The 19709-nt window shown below is 44.7% G+C and overlaps 1 protein-coding gene across 2 annotated transcripts in view; it reads right to left on the minus strand.

Moving 5' to 3' along the window:
* Positions 1–6130: 6130 nt before the first annotated feature.
* Positions 6131–19709, minus strand: part of LOC143806687 (uncharacterized) — a 43188-nt gene continuing 29609 nt past the window's right edge. The window contains exons 7-8 of one of the 2 annotated variants that reach the window (XR_013221537.1): positions 7542–11773; positions 6131–7292 (exon numbers count right to left, since the gene is read on the minus strand). Coding sequence is in view for 1 of the 2 variants with exons in the window: in XM_077287489.1 (XP_077143604.1) it covers positions 11722–11773 (52 nt within the window). In the remaining variant the exon portion in view is untranslated. Of the gene's footprint in view, positions 7293–7515; positions 11774–19709 lie in introns of those variants that run through there. The other variant, XM_077287489.1, reaches the window with a different exon arrangement.

A 19709-nucleotide genomic window follows, 5' to 3' on the forward strand; every position in this document is an offset into this window, starting at 1 on the left:
TCACCTCCACCACAGATCACAGCCCCCCCATACAGGTCACAGCCCCCCATCCAGGTCACCTCCACCACAGATCACAGCCCTCCATCCAGGTCACAGCCCCCCATCCAGGTCACCTCCACCACAGATCACAGCCCCCATCCAGGTCACCTCCACCACAGATCACAGCCCCCCATCCAAATCACCTCCATCACAGATCACAGCCCCCCATCCAGATCACCTCCACCACATATCACAGCCCCCCCATACAGGTCACAGCCCCCCAATCCAGATCATCTCCACCACAGATCACAGCCCCCCATCCAAATCACCTCCACCACAGATCACAGCCCCCCCATACAGGTCACAGCCCCCCATCCAGGTCACCTCCACCACAGATCACAGCCCTCCATCCAGGTCACAGCCCCCCATCCAGGTCACCTCCACCACAGATCACAGCCCCCATCCAGGTCACCTCCACCACAGATCACAGCCCCCCATCCAAATCACCTCCATCACAGATCACAGCCCCCCATCCAAATCACCTCCACCACATATCACAGCCCCCCCATACAGGTCACAGCCCCCCATCCAGATCACCTCCACCACATATCACAGCCCCCCCATACAGGTCACAGCCCCCCAATCCAGATCATCTCCACCACAGATCACAGCCCCCCATCCAAATCACCTCCACCACAGATCACAGCCCCCCCATACAGGTCACAGCCCCCCATCCAGATCACCTCCACCACAGATCACAGCCCCCCATCCAAATCACAGCCCCCCGTCCAGATCACAGCCCCCCATCCAAATCACCTCCACCACAGATCACAGCCCCCCATACAGGTCACAGCCCCCCATCCAAATCACCTCCACCACAGATCACAGCCCCCCATCCAAATCACAGCCCCCCGTCCAGATCACAGCCCCCCATCCAAATCACCTCCACCACAGATCACAGCCCCCCATACAGGTCACAGCCCCCCATCCAGATCACCTCCACCACAGATCACAGCCCCCCATCCAAATCACAGCCCCCCATCCAAATCACCTCCACCACAGATCACAGCCCCCCCATACAGGTCACAGCCCCCCATCCAGATCACCTCCACCACAGATCACAGCCCCCCATCCAAATCACCTCCACCACAGATCACAGCCCCCCCATACAGGTCACAGCCCCCCATCCAGGTCACCTCCACCACAGATCACAGCCCTCCATCCAGGTCACAGCCCCCCATCCAGGTCACCTCCACCACAGATCACAGCCCCCCATCCAAATCACCTCCATCACAGATCACAGCCCCCCATCCAAATCACCCACCACATATCACAGCCCCCCCATACAGGTCACAGCCCCCCATCCAGATCACCTCCACCACATATCACAGCCCCCCCATACAGGTTACAGCCCCCCAATCCAGATCATCTCCACCACAGATCACAGCCCCCCATCCAAATCACCTCCACCACAAGATCACAGCCCCCCATCCAGATCACCTCCACCACAGATCACGGTAACCCATCCAGATCATCTTCACGAAAAATCACCCCTCTTCACAATCAGATAACCTCCACCACAGATCCAGTAAGGCTACGTTCACATTTGCGTTGTTGGGCGCAGCGTCGTCGACATAACGCATACACAACGCAGCGTTTTGTGACGCATGCGTTCGACGTTAACATGAAATTTGCTGCAGAAAAAAGTGCATCATGTAGCGTCGGCTGCGCCCTGACTGTTGCGCCCAAATGACGCATGCGACACAAAACGCTTGACAACGCATACCGGCGCATGTCCATGCGTCCCCCATGTTAAAGATAGGGGCGCATGACGCATGCGTCGGTATCCGTCGACGACGCTGCGCCCAACAATGCAAATGTGAACGTTACCTAACCTGTCCAGATTATCTCCACCACAGATCACCCCCACAACCAACTCACCTAAACCACAGATTACAGCCCCCAAACAGATCACCTCCACCACAAATCACAGCCCTCAGTCAGATCTCCTCCACCGCAGATTAACCCCTTAACCCCAGAGCTTTTTTAGTTTTAGTTTTTCGCTCCCCTCCTTCCCAGAGCCATAACTTTTTTGTTTTTCTGTCAATATGGCCATGTGAGGGCTTATTTTTTGCGGGACGAGTTGTACTTTTGAACAACATCATTGGTTTTAGCATGCCGTGTACTAGAAAACGGGAAAAAAATTCCAAGTGTCGTGAAATTGCAAAAAAAGTGCAATCCCATACTTGTTTTTTGTTTGGCTTTTTTTTCTAGATTCACTAAATGCTAAAACTGACCTGATATTATGATTCTCCAGGTCACTACGAGTTCATAGTCACCAAACATGTCTAGGTTCTCTATTATTTAAGTGGTAAAAAAAATTCCAAACTTTGCTACAAAAAAAAAATTATTGTGCAATTTTCCGATACCCGTAGCTTCTCCAATTTTCCTGATCTTGGGTCAGGTGAGGGCTTATTTTTTGCGTGCCGAGCTGACGTTTTTAATGATACCATTTTGGTGCAGATAAGTTCTTTTGATCGCCCGTTGTTGCATTTTAATGCAATGTTGCAGAGACCAAAAAAACGTAATTTTGGCGTTTTGATTTTTTTTCTCGCTGGCAGAAAGGGGTTAAAGCCCTCGACCCAGATCACCTCCACTTCAGCTTATCGCACCCCAACCAGATCACTTCCACCATGGATCACAGTCCCCTAACCAGATACTTACACAGCTGATAACACAGGATCCACCAATCACAATAGGCGATGTCACAGCTCACCTGCTCTTCTTCCCTTTACAATGAGCTTTGCACATGCTCATTAGATGCTTCTATACAAAAGATAAGGTCAAAGTGAACCTGTCGGCAGGATTGTGCTCAGTAACCTACAGATAGTGTCAGGTTGGCGCAATTATACTGATTACAATGATACCTGGTGATGAAACCCGTCTTGTGGTTGTTTAAGCTTTATTTTCAGTTTTGTGTTAATGATATGCTCGTGCTCCAGGGTAGCTCGTGGGGGTCTTCATGTGGTGCTCTGATTATATATTCATAATGTAGACTGCTGACAGGTCACTGATCCCGCACTGACCTGCCCCCTAGTTTATATAATGAATATATGTACATAGTGAAAAGAAAACCCCTTCTGCAGGCCGGCACTAGCCGTGGCTCCTGCGCTGCTGCATAAGCGCATGTGTACTGTGTATATAATTAATATGTTTCAGGTTCTCCTGATATTAAAAAAATATAAATTTGAAAATGGCGCCCGCCGCACCTGCGCAGTAGCATCTATCGTGTATATAGAGGTGATCGCTGATAGCTGCTATTGGACAGGCGGCGCCATCTTGCTAGAGAAGAAAAAAGAAATCTCCAAGATGGCGCCACCTGTCCAATAGCAGCTATCTGATCACCTCTATATACACCGATAGCTGCTACTGCGCTGCAGGAAGCAGACTACTGTATGAGGAATCAAAGGGGAACACTGCTACTGTAAGGGGGCATTATTACTGTGTAGGGCCTAAAGTGGATGTGGTGAAATATGTGTATATATATATATATATATATATATATATATATATATACAGTGAACTATGTATGGGTTTATTGTGTGACTAGTAATAATGTAACATCTGTCCTGAGGGCTGTATGTCTCAACCAGGTGTTAATATGTATTTTCCTGAGACAGGAGACTTCTGTCCCCAATCTCACCAGGGGGTCGTGCTGGGAACCAAGAAGAAAGGGAACATTTGACACCTCCTAACTCTTTGGAAGAGAGATGTCAATTGCAGCCTGACACTGTCTATCTGTGGGAACTTTTACACAGGGAGTCTCGGAGCAAATGGTGTCTTCATTGGGGGAGCGGCCACGGTCCAAACAAAACCAAACAGTTATGGTGTTGGCCTGAGGGGCTGGTCTGGAAGTCTGACCTCCAGAGTAAATCTATAAATTAGGCATGTATACATAGAATCGTGTTCTCATGTGAGGGCAGCCTGGGAAGCTGCTGTGATCCAGTCTATATTCATCCTACCCTCAGGGAGCAGAAAGCAGACTACCAAGTTAGCTATTTTTGTAAGTTTTCTCCTGTTTATTTTATACTGTTTTGCATACCTGTATGTCTTTTTATTATCATATTTTTATAGCTTTTTCTTACTGTAAGCACTGAACCTTTTTGAAGCATAAAACTTTAACAAGTTGAACCTCGTATGTTCTAAAGAATCCATAGCCTTAAACTGTATGATAGCCTTATGAGTGGCAGACAGTAGTAGTATTTCCGGGACTCAGCATCCGTGTGTTCGGTGAGTGGTAGCAGCGTGTATGAGCGGGTGTGTGGCCTGAGTCGGTGTGTGATTTATGCTCCCTTTACTGCATAGGACAGAGGTTGAATGCTGGACTGAGAGTGGGGAGATAGATTAACCCTTGCAGGCACAACCCCAAGTCACGTGCTGAGAGCGGGTACGTGACAAATTAGTGACAGCAAGGAGAGAGGGATCCATGACAATTGGTGGCAGCGGTGGGATAGAATGATTTCTATTGGAGCATTAGTGCATGGTTTAAGCAATTATTCCCTGTTCTAAAGAATTGGTATCCTTGCGAGGAGTGCACCAGTTCTAAAAGGTTAACATGTGAGGGCAGCCTGAGATGCTGATGTGTTCCACCAATTCCATATTCACCCCCCCCCCCCCCAAGGAGCAGAAAGCGGACTACAAGTTAGCTATTTCTGTAAGTTTTCTCCTGTTTAGTTTATACTGTTTTGCATACCTGTATGTCTTTTTATTATCATATTTATAGACCTTTTTCTTACTGTAAGCACTAAACCTTTTTGTATTAAAGCATAAAACTTTAACAAGTTGTACCTTGAACGTTTTAAAGAATCCTTGGCCTAAACTGTGTGAGCCTTATGAGTGGTAGACAGTATTAGTAATAGTCCGGGACTGTATGAGTGGGTGTGTGGCCTGGGTCGGTGTGAGATTTATGCTCCCATCACAGCATAGGACAGAGGTTGAATTCAGGACTAAGAGTGGGGAGAGTTACCCTTGCAGGCACAACCCCAAGTCACATGCTGAGAGCAGGTACGTGACGAATTAGTGGCAGCAAGGAGAGGGATCCGTGACGGGGGCATTATTACTGTGTAGGGCCTAAAGGGGCATTATTACTCTGTAGGGCCTAAAGGGGGGCATTATTACTGTGTAGGGCCTAAAGGGGGCATTATGGATGGGGAGTTGGTATAGAAATGAGTAAAAGGTGGTGAGGGTGCTGGAAAAAATGGGCGTGAAATTGGGTCTCTAAAAAAATCTTCATGGTGCCTTTGTCTACATAACGAAAACTGGGAAACTGAGGGAGTCCAATCAAAGAAAACATTTTCTGTGAATCAATGTATTTTTTACACAAATGCTTGAAGTTTGAGCTGCAAATAATATTGGCTATTAGGCTTCATGAAAAGTTTTGCCATATTCCTTCTATAGCCGCTGTGTTGAACTGTCTATTGCTGTCCGCAGTGTTGTGGGAGTTTAGGGGAGAATAACGGTAGCACCATGAAAGGGCATAAAGTCATCAGATCAATAGCAAGCATATAAGGGTTCTGCACCCTACAGCTACATTTATGAAACCAGGAAATGTCTAAAACAATTCCCCCAAATTAACAAAACCTACAGTCTAGTTATTTAAAAAAAAAAAAAATGTGATGCAAAATAAAAAAAACAAAGTTATTTAGCTGAGATATAAATTGTCTTAAATGATAATAAAAGCAAGCCATAAAAAATAACTATAACACCTGGAATCCATCAGCCAGCTCAGTCTGATGGGGATTTTTGTTAACTCTTTTATCTCTTTTTTCTGGACTTCTCAGCTCATTTATCAACAACATTGAATGTGCAGGGAGGCTAAGAGTCCGTGAAAGTGGAATGGTGCCAAATTTTTAATAAAAACCATTTGCAAAAATCATTTTTAGCCCCAAATACATGCATTGGAACAAAAAATGTCCATGAAGGTGAAGAATGTTGACACATGGCACGAGCGACATGCAATAATTCCTCTAAAATGATGAAATGAATGCAGTCTTGGAGGATTGCTCTATGTGTGGCCGTGCTCATACTCTACTATGGAATGTCGTATTTAGAATTGCTTAGATTGCACACTTGGGCTCGCCAGGCAGCAGGACATGTTATATATTATGCATATACAGGAAACGTCTTTATTGAGCACATAGGGTTAGAACTGCTGATATAGGATATGTATTATCCACCAGTTACATGTCTTCCTATACAAGTAAATGCAAGGTAAATATTTACTACTCTTTGTGTAGTTGTGTGTTCTCTCCCCCAGTTATTTGGGTGTCTCTTGCCTCTCAATATAAGCATAAGGCTGAGTTCACACATAGCAGTTATGATGCATTTTAATTTCAATATTTTTATAAAATTGCTTAAAACCCTCCAGAATTTTTCATATTTCTCTATAAATTTGACCAAAAAACTACATCAGATTTTCACAAAAGTCCTAAAAGTAAATACAAAGTATCAAAGTAAAAAAATATATTTATTTGTTATTTTTTAGAAGGTGAAATTAGAGTCTGGTGTTTTCAAGCAATGGGATGAAAATCAGATGTGAGTGGGTGACCTGTTTTATTTAAAGGGAACCTGTCAGCAGGATTGTGCACAGTAACCTACAGACAGTCAGGTCGGCACTGTTATAATGATTACAATGATACCTGGTGATGAAGAACATGGTGAATGGTTAAAAAAAGGAGAGGAGGGGGTGATTGGAAAGGGATGGAGGAGGGACAGTTGTCAACGCGTTTCAAGATAAACGCTCTTAGTCCAAGACTAAGAGCATTTAGCTCGAAACACATTGACAACTGTCCTCTCCCCATTCCAATCATGCTCTCCTTTCCTTTTTTAACCATTCTTTGTGCCAGAACCAGACTTTTTTTACTAAATAAAAGTATAAAAATAAAATCAAACCATATAAAAAAAGTATTGACACCACTTTTACATAAAACACATTTTATTTTACTGAACACATCCAAAATAATACAGTCCCAAATATTTATTATCTCCATAACATTCAGAACATGTGAAATAAACACAGAGCAGCACGGTGGCTCAGTGGTTAGTACTGCATACTTGCAATGCTGGGGTCCTGGGTTCAAATCCCACCAAGGACAACATCACTGATTGGCTGATTTCTGTGCACAATCTACCATATATACTCGAGTATAAGCCGAGATTTTCAGCCCAAATTTTTGGGCTGAAAGTGCCCCTCTCGGCTTATACTCGAGTCATGGTCGGCGGGTGAGGGGGAGAGAGGACTGTCGCATACTCACCTGCTCCTGGCGCTGTCCCTGCCTGTCCCATGGTCTCCGGTGCTGCAGAACTTCCTCTATTCAGCGGTCACATGGTACCGCTCATTAAAGTAATGAATATGAACTCCACTCCCATAGGGGTGGAGCCGCATATTCATTCCTGTAATGAGCGGTACCAGTTACCGCTCACTACAAGAAGAAGCTGCTGGCACCCGGAGACATGGGACAGGCAGGGACCGCGCCAGGAGCAGGTGAGTATTTCATTTTCACCTGTCCGCGTTCCATCCGCCGGGCGCCGCTCCGTCTTCTGCGTCCTCTGCTGTGACTGTGCAGGTCAGAGGGCGCGATGACGTATTAGTGTGCGCACCGCCCTCTGCCTGAACAGTCAGTGCGGAGAGACAGGACGCTGAGGAGCAGCGGGCAGCGATGAGAGGTGAGTATGTAATTTTTTTTTTATTGCAGCAGCAGCACTACATGTGGCACAATGCTATATGGATCGTCTATGGGGCCATAAGTATGTGTGTGTTTGATGTTTAACCCCTTTCGGTCATTGGACGTACTATTCCGTCCATGTGGGGTGGGCCCTAATTCCCAAGGACGGAATAGTACGTCCAGCGCGATCAGCCGCGCTCACGGGAGCGCGGCCGATCGCGGCCGGGTGTCAGCTGACTATCACAGCTGACATCCGGCACTATGTGCCAGGAGCGGTCACGGACCGCCCCTGGCACATTAACCCCCGGCACACTGCGATCAAACATGATCGCAGTGTACCGGCGAAACAGGGAAGCATCGCGCAGGGAGGGGGCTCCCTGTGGGCTTCCCTGAGACAATCGGTACAAGGCGATGTGCTCACCTTGTACCGAGCGTCTCCTCCCTGCCGTCCCCAGATCCAAAATGGCCACGGGGCTGCATCCGGGTCCTGCAGGGTGGTGACGTCACAGCGCCTGCTCAGAGCAGGCGCCGGAAAGCCTTCCTGCTTTGCACGTCAGATCGCTGATCTGACACAGTGCATAGCAAAGTGTCAGATCGGCAATCTGTCACTTTACTGTGATGCCCCACCCCCGGGGCAAAGTAAAAAAAAAGAAAAAAATCACGTGTAAAAAAAAAAACCTAAATAAATAATAATAAAAAAAAAAATGTATTGTTCCAATAAATACATTCCTTTAGCTAAATAATAAAAAAAAAACGATAAAAGTACATATATTTAGTATCGCCGCGTCCGTAACGACCCGCCCTATAAAAATGTCCCACTAGTTAACCCCTTCAGTGAACACCGGAAAAAAAAAAACGAGGCAAAAAACAACGCTTTATTATCATACCGCCGAACAAAAAGTGGAATAACATGCGATCAAAAAGACAAGAAATAAATAACCATGGTAACGCTGAAAACGTCATCTTGTCCCGCAAAAAACGAGCTGCCATACAGCATCATCAGCAAAAAAATAAAAAAGTTGTAGTCCTCAGAATAAAGCGATGCAAAAATAATTATTTTTTCTATAAAATAGTTTTTATCGTATAAAAGCGCCAAAACATAAAAAAAGATATAAATGAGGTATCGCTGTAATCGTACTGACCCGAAGAATAAAACTGCTTATCCATTTTACCAAACGCGGAACCGTATAAACGCCCCCCCAAAAAAGAAATTCATGAATAGCTGGTTTTTGGTCATTCTGACTCACAAAAATCGGAATAAAAAGCGATCAAAAAATGTCATATGCCCGAAAATGTTACCAATAAAAACGTCAACTCGTCCCGCAAAAAACAAAACCTCACATGACTCTGTGGACCAAAATATGGAAAAATTATAGCTCTCAAAATGTGGTAACGCAAAAAACATTTTTTGCAATAAAAAGCGTCTTTTAGTGTGTGACGGCTGCCAATCAAAAATCCGCTAGAAAACGTGCTATAAATAGTAAATCAAACCCCCCTACATCACCCCCTTAGTTACGAAAAATAAAAAAATGTATTTATTTCCATTTTCCCATTAGGGTTAGGGTTAGGGCTAGGGTTAGGGCTACAGTTAGGGTTAGGGTTGGGGCTAAAGTTAGGGTTGGGGCTAAAGTTAGGGTTGGGGCTAAAGTTAGGGTTAGGGTTTGGATTACATTTTTACGGTTGGGATTAGGGTTAGGGGTGTGTCAGGGTTAGGGGTGAGGTTACAGTTGAGATTAGGGTTAGGGGTGTGTTTGGATTAGGGTTTCAGTTAGAATTGGGGGTTTCCACTGTTCAGGCACATCAGGGGCTCTCCAAACGTGACATGGCGTCCGATCGCAATTCCAGCCAATTCTGCGTTGAAAAAGTAAAACAGTGTTCCTTCCCTTCCAAGCTCTCCCGTGCGCACAAACAGGGGTTTACCCCAACATATGGGGTATCAGCGTACTCAGGACACATTGGACAACAACTTTTGAGGTCCAATTTCTCCTGTTACCCTTGGGAAAATACAAAACTGGGGGCTTTTTATTTTCACGGCTCTGCGTTATAAACTGTAGTGAAACCGTTGGGGATTCAAAGTTCTTACAACACATCTAGATAAGTTCCTTGGGGCGTCTAGTTTCCAATATGGGGTCACTTGTGGGGGGTTTCTACTGTTTAGTTACATCAGTGGCTCTGCAAATGCAATGTGACGCCTGCAGACCAATCCATCTAAGTCTGCATTCCAAACGGCGCTTCTTCTGCCATGCGCCCAAACGGTGGTTCCCCCCCACACATTGGGTATCATCGTACTCAGAAAAAATTGGACAACAACTTTTGGGGTTCAATTTACACTGATACCCTTGGGAAAATACAAAACTGGGGGCTAAGAAATAATTTTTGTGGGGAAAAAAAATAATTTTTATTTTCACGGCTCTGCGTTATAAACTGTAGTGAAACACTTGGGGGTTCAAAGCTCTCACAACACATCTAGATGAGTTCCTTAGGGGGTCTACTTTCCAAAATGGTGTCACTTGTGGGGGTTTTAATGTTTAGGCACATCAGTGGCTCTCCAAACGCAACATGGCGTCCCATCTCAATTCCAGTCAATTTTGCATTGAAAAGTCAAATGGCGCTCCTTCCCTTCCGAGCTCTGCCATGCGCCCAAACAGTGGTTTACCCCCACATATGAGGTATCAGCGTACTCAGGACAAATTGTACAACAACTTTTGGAGTACAATTTCTTCTCTTACCCTTGGGAAAATAAAAAATTAGGGGTGAAAAGATCATTTTTGTGAAAAAATATGATTTTTTATTTTTACGGCTCTGCATTATAAACTTCTGTGAAGCACTTGGTGGGTCAAAGTGCTCACCACACATCTAGATAAGGTCCTTAGGGGGTCCACTTTCCAAAATGGTGTCACTTGTGGGGGATTTCAATGTTTAGGCACATCAGGGGCTCTCCAAACGCAACATGGCGTCCCATCTCAATTCCAGTCAATTTTGCATTGAAAAGTCAAATGGCGCTCCTTCCCTTTCAAGCTCTGCCATGCGCCCAAACAGTCGTTTACCCCCACATATGGGGTATCGGCGTACTCTGTACAAATTGAACAACTTTTGGGGTCCATTTTCTCCTGTTACCCTTGGTAAAATAAAACAAATTGGAGCTGAAGTAAATTTGTGTAAAAAAGTTAAATGTTCATTTTTATTTAAACATTCCAAAAATTCCTGTGAAACACCTGAAGGGTTAATAAACTTCTTGAATGTGGTTTTGAGCACCTTGAGGGGTGCAGTTGTCAGAATGGTGTCACACTTGGGTATTTTCCATCATATAGACCCTTCAAAATGACTTCAAATGAGATGTGGTCCCTAAAAAAAAAATGGTGTTGTAAAAATGAGAAATTGCTGGTCAAATTTTAACCGTTATAACTCCCTAACAAAAAAAAAATTTTGGTTCCAAAATTGTGCTGATGTAAAGTAGACATGTGGGAAATGTTACTTATTAAGTATTTTGTGTGACATATCTCTGTGATTTAATTGTATAAAAATTCAATTTTGGAAAATTGCGAAATTTTCCAAATTTTCGCCAAATTTCCGTTTTTTTCACAAATAAACGCAGGTAATATCAAAGAAATTTTACCACTATCATGAAGTACAATATGTCACGAGAAAACAGTGGCAGAATCATCAGGATCCGTTGAAGCGTTCCAGAGTTATAACCTCATAAAGGGACAGTGGTCAGAATTGTAAAAATTTGCCCGTCATTAATGTGCAAACCACCCTTGGGGGTAAAGGGGTTAAGCTTTTCATTTATTTATTTTAAAAGTTATTTCGAAAAGCAAATGGAGGAAAATCACTGATAAAACTTGGTCTGTTTTTCTTGCGTGGTAAAAAAACTGATGTGTGAATGAGGCCTTACTGAGACATAGGCTTCACTTGTGCGACCCACTTCTACTCTGGGCCATACCATCTGTGAAGGGGGAGCCGGTTCTGCACAGCAACTGAATAGTAGGTGAAGCCTTGAACTTAGATCTGGCAGGATTTATGGTGAACCCGTCAATTCGCCTGTTTCAATGTTTTCTTGAGTTGTGGGTCTATAAAATATTAAAAGGAAAATTGATTTGCCTATTTTTCTCATAAATTTGACAAAAGCAAAACATAAACACGGTGACATTGTTCATCAATGCATCCAAATGGACACAAAACACAAATCAAATGAAAATTGTCCTCACCTCCCATCACAATATTTTTTAAGCCATCAGACATCCCTGTGTATTATTTAGTCTAGCTATAGGAGGAGGACATAGCTGCTTGTAAAGGATTAATCAGCAACAGGATTATAGAACTGCTAATAAAGGGCTAATCTTAAGGTACCGTCACTTTAAGCGTCGCTGCAGGATCGCTGTTTCGTCGTGTGGTCGCTGGAGAGCTGTCACACAGACAGCTCTCCAGCGACCAACGATGCCGAAGTCCCCGGGTAACCAGGGTAAACATTGGGTTACTAAGCGCAGGGCCGCGCTTAGTAACCCGATGTTTACCCTGGTTACCAGTGTAAATGTAAAAAACAAAAAACATACTCACATTCCGGTGCCTGTCATGTCCCCCGGCGTCCGCTTCCCTGCACTCCTGCATCCTGTGTAAGCGCCGCCGGAAAGCAGAGCGGTGACATCACCGCTGTGCTCTGCTTTACGGCCGGCCGGCGCTGACACAGTGCAGGGAAGCGGACACCGGGGGACGCGACAGACACCGGAATGTAAGTATGTAGTGTTTGGGTTTTTTTACATTTACAATGGTAACCAGGGTAAATATCGGGTTACTAAGGGCGGCCCTGCGCTTAGTAACCCGATGTTTACCCTGGTTACCAGTGAAGACATCGCTGAATCGGCGTCACACACGCCGACTCAGCGATGTCAGCGGGTGATCCAGCGACGAAATAAGGTGCTGGCCTTCTAGCTCCGACCAGCGATGTCACAGCAGAATCCAGATCGCTGCTGCGTGTCAAACACAACGATATCGCTATCCAGGGCGCTGCAACGTCACGGATCGCTATCGTTATCGTTGTTAAGTTGTTCAGTGTGAAGGTACCTTTAGTCTGTCTCTTCATACACACAGCACCAAGAATAACTACAATGAAGAGGAGACAGGACACATTTCACCTTTTGTTGCTGCTGTTTCTAATCTCCTCCTTCCGATGCTTCATAATACACAGGATTCTTCCATTACTTCCAATATAACTTCATTCAGCATGAAGACAGCAGCACAGATCATATTTGAGTTAACCAGCTGCAAACTCACAATCTGCCCCTTACACTGAGATCTCAACTTAAAAGATATCTCCCAACTCAGAGGCGGGAAGTCTCACAAAGCTGTAAAAGTAGTGAGACAGTGGAGAGCCTTTCTCCAGTCTACCTTTCTTAACCCCTTCCCAGCATCCATGATGTCAAGTGACAGCAGCAGCAATCAGAGCTAGTTCCAACTGCTGCTGTAAATAGCTGAAAGTGGCATTTAAAGAGTAACTCATTATTTTATATTGTTCAATAGTACATGTAAAAATAGCTTTCTAATAAACCATATTAGAGAGATCTGCATCTTTCTCTTCCTGGACTGATCTTTCATTTTAAATTCACATGTCTTGAGTGATTACACATTTTCCAATTACTGAGACAGAAGATGACAGTTGGTGCTCATAAAGTTCTATGGAGAACTGTAAGGCCATGTGCACACGTTCAGTATTTTTTGCGTTTTTTTCGCTATAAAAATGCGGAAAAAAACGCAAAAAAAGCTTACATATGCCTCCCATTATTTTCAGTGTATTCCGCATTTCTTGTGCAAATGTTGCATTTTTTTCCGTGAAAAAATCCCATCGCGGAAAAAACAACATGTTCATTAAATTTGCGGAATTGCGGGGATTCCGCACACCTAGGAATGCATTGATCTGCTTACTTTCCGCATGGGGCTGTGCACACCATGCGGGAAGTAAGCAGATCATGTGCGGTTGGTACCCAGGGTGGAGGAGAGGAGACTCTCCTCCACGGACTGGGCACCATATAATTGGTAAAAAAAAAAGAATTAAAATAAAAAATAGTCATATACTCACCTTCGATGGCCCCCGTAGTCTTCCCGCCTCTCATCAGTGCATGCCTCCGCTTCCGTTCCTATAGATGGTGTGTGTGTGTGAAGGACCTGCGATGACGTCGCGGTCACATGACCGCGATGACGTCGCGGTCACGTGACCGTGACGTCATCGAAGGTCCTGCACACACACACCATCTATAGGAACGGAAGCCGCTGAGGAGATCGGCTGTCTGCAGGTGCATTTTTTTATTTTTTTTATTATTTTTAAACATTCTCTCTTTTACTATTGATGCTGCATAGGCTGCATCTATAGTAAAAAGTAGGTCACACTTGTCAAACACTATGTTTGACAAGTGTGACCAACCTGTCAATCAGTTTTCCAAGCGATGCTACAGATCGCTTGGAAAACTTTAGCATTCTGCAAGCTAATTACGCTTGCAAAATGCTAAAAAAAAACGGGAAAAAAAGCGCAAAAAAAATGCGGATTTCTTGCAGAAAATTTCCGGTTTTCTTCAGGAAATTTCTACAAGAAATCCTGACGTGTGCACATACCCTAACTGTCATTTCAGGAGAACGTGCAGTAGAATGTCTATCTTCCTCTACCTCCTCCCCATCTCCATAGAATTTTTAAGCACCAATTGTCATCTCCTATCTCAGTAATGGGAAAATCTGTATTCACTGAATGAAATGAAAATTAAATTAAATGAAGGAAAGGAAAAATCAGTCCAGGAGGAGAAAGAAGCAGATTTCTGTAATAAGATATATTACAAAAGTTCCTTATTGTCATGAGTACTATTGATTTATGAAATAAAAATTAAACTGATGGATATGCGTTAAATGACTAGATCCTTGAGGGGTTCTTTTGTAGTGCATTGACCCATTCATAATGTGAGCACAGGGGCTTGTGCTGCCTTGTTTGTGGCTGCGCTTCACAGGAGACTGGTAATTTAACCCCTTTCTGACATCTGACGTACTATCCCGTCGAGGTGGGGTGGGCCCGTATGACCACCGACGGGATAGTACGTCATACGCGATCGGCCGCGCTCACGGGGGGAGCGCGGCCGATCGCGGCCGGGTGTCAGCTGCATATCGCAGCTGACATCCGGTACTATGTGCCAGGAGCGGTCACGGACCGCCCCCGGCACATTAACCCCCGGCACACCGCGATCAAACATGATCGTGGTGTACCGGCGGTATAGGGAAGCATCGCGCAGGGAGGGGGCTCCCTGCGGGCTTCCCTGAGACCCCCGCAGCAACGCGATGTGATCGCGTTGCTCCGAGGGTCTCCTACCTCCCTCCTCGCCGCAGGTCCCGGATCCAAGATGGCCGCGGCATCCGGGTCCTGCAGGGAGGGAGGTGGCTTACCGAGTGCCTGCTCAGAGCAGGCCTGCACAGCAGATCGCCGATCTGACAGAGTGCTGTGCACACTGTCAGATCACCGATCTGTAATGTCCCCCCCTGGGACAAAGTAAAAATGTAAAAAAAAAAATTTTCCACATGTGTAAAAAAATAAATAAAAAATAAATTCCTAAATAAAGAAAAAAATATATATATTATTCCCATAAATACATTTCTTTATCTAAATAAAAAAACCAAAACAATAAAAGTACACATATTTAGTATCGCCGCGTCCGTAACGACCCAACCTATAAAACTATATCACTAGTTAACCCCTTCAGTAAACACCGTGAGAAAAAAAAAAAAAACGAGGCAAAAAACGACGCTTTATTACCATACCGCCGAACAAAAAGTGGAATAACACGCGATCAAAAAGACAGATATAAATAACCATGGTACCGCTGAAAATGTCATCTTGTCCCGCAAAAAACGAGCCACCATACAGCATCATCAGCAAAAAAATAAAAAAGTTATAGTCCTGAGAATAAAGCGATACCAAAATAATTATTTTTTCTATAAAATAGCTTTTATCGTATAAAAGTGCCAAAACATAAAAAAATGATATAAATGAGATATCGCTGTAATCGTACTGACCCGATGAATAAAACTGCTTTATCAATTTTACCAAACGCGGAACGGTATAAACGCCTCCCCAAAAGAAATTCATGAATAGCTGGTTTTTGGTCATTCTGCCTGACAAAAATCGGAATAAAAAGTGATCAAAAAATGTCATGTGCCCGAAAATGTTACCAATAAAAACGTCAACTCGTCCCGCAAAAAACAAGACCTCACATGACTCTGTGGACTCACATATGGAAAAATTATAGCTCTCAAAATGTGGTAACGCAAAAAATATTTTTTGCAATAAAAAGCGTCTTTCAGTGTGTGACGGCTGCGAATCATAAAAATCCGCTAAATAACCCGCTATAAAAGTCAAACCCCCCTTCATCACCCCCTTAGTTAGGGAAAAATAAAAAAATTAAAAAAAATGTATTTATTTCCATTTTTCCATTAGGGTTAGGGCTAGGGTTAGGGCTAGGGCTAGGGTTAGGGCTAGGGCTAGGGTTATTGCTAGGGTTATTGCTAGGGTTAGGGCTAGGGTTAGGGCTAGGGTTATTGCTAGGGTTAGGGTTAGGGCTAGGGTTAGGGCTAGGGTTAGGGTTATTGCTAGGGTTAGGGCTAGGGTTAGGGCTAGGGTTGGGGCTAGGGTTAAGGCTACAGTTAGGGTTGGGGCTAAAGTTAGGGTTAGGGTTTGGATTACATTTACGGTTGGGAATAGGGTTGGGATTAGGGTTAGGGGTGTGGTTAGGGTTAGGGTTTCAGTTATAATTGGGGGGTTTCCACTGTTTAGGCACATCAGGGGCTCTCCAAACGGGACATGGCATCCGATCTCAATTCCAGACAATTCTGCGTTGAAAAAGTAAAACAGTGCTCCTTCCCTTCAGAGCTCTCCCGTGTACCCAAACAGGGGTTTACCCCAACATATGGGATATCAGCGTACTCAGGACAAATTGGACAACATCTTTTGGGGTCCAATTTCTCCTGTTACCCTTGGGAAAATACAAAACTGGGGGCTAAAAAATAAGTTTTGTGGGAAAAAAAAGATTTTTTATTTTCACGGCTCTGCGTTGTAAACTGTAGTGAAACACTTGGGGGTTCAAAGTTTTCACAACACATCTAGATAAGTTCCTTGGGGGGTCTAATTTCCAATATGGGGTCACTTGTGGGGGGTTTCTACTGTTTAGGTACATCAGGGGCTCTGCAAATGCAACGTGACGCCTGCAGACCAATCCATCTAAGTCTGCATTCCAAACGGCACTCCTTCCCTTCCGAGCTCTGCCATGCGCCCAAACAATGGTTTACCCCCACATATGGGGTATCAGCGTACACAGGACAAATTGGACAACAACTTTTGGGGTCCAATTTATTATGTTACCCTTGTAAAAATACAAAGCTGGGGGCTAAAAAATCATCTCTGTGAAAAAAAAGAGGAATTTTTATTTTCACGGCTCTGCGTTATAAACTGTAGTGAAACACTTGGGGGTTCAAAGTTCTCACAACACATCTAGATAAGTTCCTTGGGAGGTCTAGTTTCCAATTTGGGGTCACTTGTGGGGGGTTTCTACTGTTTGGGTACATCAGGGGCTCTGCAACTGCAACGTGACGCCTGCAGACCAATCCATTTAAGTCTGCATTCCAAATGGCGCTCCTTCCCTTCCGAGCTCTGCCATGCGCCCAAACAGTGGTTCCCCCCCACATATTGGGTATCAACTTACTCAGGACAAATTGGACAACAACTTTTTGGGTCCAATTTATTATGTTACCCTTGTAAAAATACAAAGCTGGGGGCTAAAAAAATCATCTCTGTGAAAAAAAAGAGGAATTTTTATTTTCACGGCTCTGCGTTATAAACTGTAGTGAAACACTTGGGGGTTCAAAGTTCTCACAACACATCTAGATAAGTTCCTTAGGGGGTCTCCTTTCCAAAATGGTGTCACTTGTGGGGGTTTTTAATGTTTAGGAACATCAGGGGCTCTCCAAACGCAACATGGCGTCCCATCTTAATTCCAGTCAATTTTGCATTGAAAAGTAAAATAGCGCTCCTTCCCTTCCGAGCTCTGCTATGCGCCCAAACAGTGGTTTACCCCCACATATGGGGTATCGTCGTACTCAGGACAAATTGCACAACAACTTTTGTGGTCTAATTTCTTCTCTTACCCTTGGGAAAATAAAAAAATGGGGGCGAAAAGATCATTTTTGTGAAAAAATATGATTTTTTATTTTTACGGCTCTGCATTATAAACTTCTGTGAAGCACTTGTTGGGTCAAAGTGCTCACCACACATCTAGATCAGTTCCTTAGGGGGTCTACTTTCCAAAATGGTGTCACTTGTGGGGGGTTTCAATGTTTAGGCACATCAGGGGCTCTCCAAACGCAACATGGCGTCCCATGTCAATTCCAGTCAATTTTGCATTGAAAAGTCAAATGGCGCTCCTTTCCTTCTGAGCTCTGCCATGCACCCAAACAGTGGTTTACCCCCACATATGGGGTATCAGCGTACTCAGGACAAATTGTACAACAACTTTTGGGGTCCATTTTCTCCTGTTACCCTTGGTAAAATAAAACAAATTGGAGCTGAAATAAATTTTGTGTGAAAAAAAGTTAAATGTTCATTTTTATTTAAACATTCCAAAAATTCCTGTGAAACACCTGAAGGGTTAATACATTTCCTGAATGTGGTTTTGAGCACCTTGAGGGGTGCAGTTTTTAGAATGGTGTCACATTTGGGTATTTTCTGTCATATAGACCCCTCAAAATGACTTCAAATGAGATGTGGTCCCTAAAAAAAAATGGTGTTGTAAAAATGAGAAATTTCTGGTCAACTTTTAACCCTTATAACTCCCTAACAAAAAAAAATTTGGTTCCAAAAGTGTGCTAATGTAAAGTAGAAATGTGGGAAATGTTACTTATTACTTAAGTATTTTGCGTGACATATGTAGCGCCCCCACTGCCGCAGGGCCGAGGGGTACCCGGTACCGGGCCTCTGAGTCTCTGCTCTGGGGTTGTCACGGTGGCTAGACCCGGTCCGTGACCCTGCTGAGGGGCGTACAGTAATAGATGTGGATGATGGTGGTAGTGTAGTGCCGGTCGCAGTCAAATAACTAGGACACCAGGTGTGCAGTCTCTTTACCTCTTTACTGAAGGTCTCTGGGTCCTCAGTCCGGAATACGGTTCACCAGGCTGCGCAAGTCCGGCCGGTCCAATGACACCTCCAGAGTTCTCCTTGCAGGTGGAAATCTGTGCCTTCCTGCTAGCGCTATGTGTTGTGGTCCTCCCCTGCTGTGCTTACGGAAAGTCCCCACAACTGTTGTGTCTGTTTCTCGTGTTCCCTCACAACTCGATTAGATGATGTTCTGCTAATCCGTCCCTCCCGGTGTTATGGTTGGGACGCACCCGTATGACGGGTAGGCTCGGAGCTAGATATATAAATACTTCCTCGGCGTTCCGGCCGCCGGCTGTGCGCCTCAGTAGGATGTTGCCTCGGTCTTACAGCACGACTCCTACTGGTATTCTCCTTGTTGCTTTGATCTCGTTTCTCACTCAGCACAATATATCTCGCTTCTGATCCTTTCTTTGGGCACCGCCGCTATGCTAAGCAGGCACGGTCCCGTGACGTTCTTTCTGGTAGCCAGGCCACTGTCAGGGTCCCAAACCTGACAGGGACCCTACCGAATCTTCCCCCCACAACACCCTCTGCCACAAAGTGTTGCCTGGTTCCAACCCAGTCAGCTTTCTTCTCTCACTTCCTGCCTGACCCCCAGTTTTACCAGTATGTGAGGAGTGGCCTAATGAATAGTACCCTTAGCTCCCCCTGGAGGCCCGACTGTGAAATGTATTGGTGTCTGTGATACCTGGTCAGATGAACTCCTTCAGTGCCATCAGACGTACCATAGCCCCCCTTAGCGGCGGAGCCACAGTACTGCAACGACCAGGACTCTGGGGCGCTGCACTCCCCCCCGGTTAAATCCAGTACTCCGGGACTGGGAAGAAAACAAC

This window comes from Ranitomeya variabilis, chromosome 2, assembly GCF_051348905.1.
Source record: "Ranitomeya variabilis isolate aRanVar5 chromosome 2, aRanVar5.hap1, whole genome shotgun sequence".
In the NCBI taxonomy this organism is placed as follows: Eukaryota; Metazoa; Chordata; class Amphibia; order Anura; family Dendrobatidae; genus Ranitomeya; species Ranitomeya variabilis.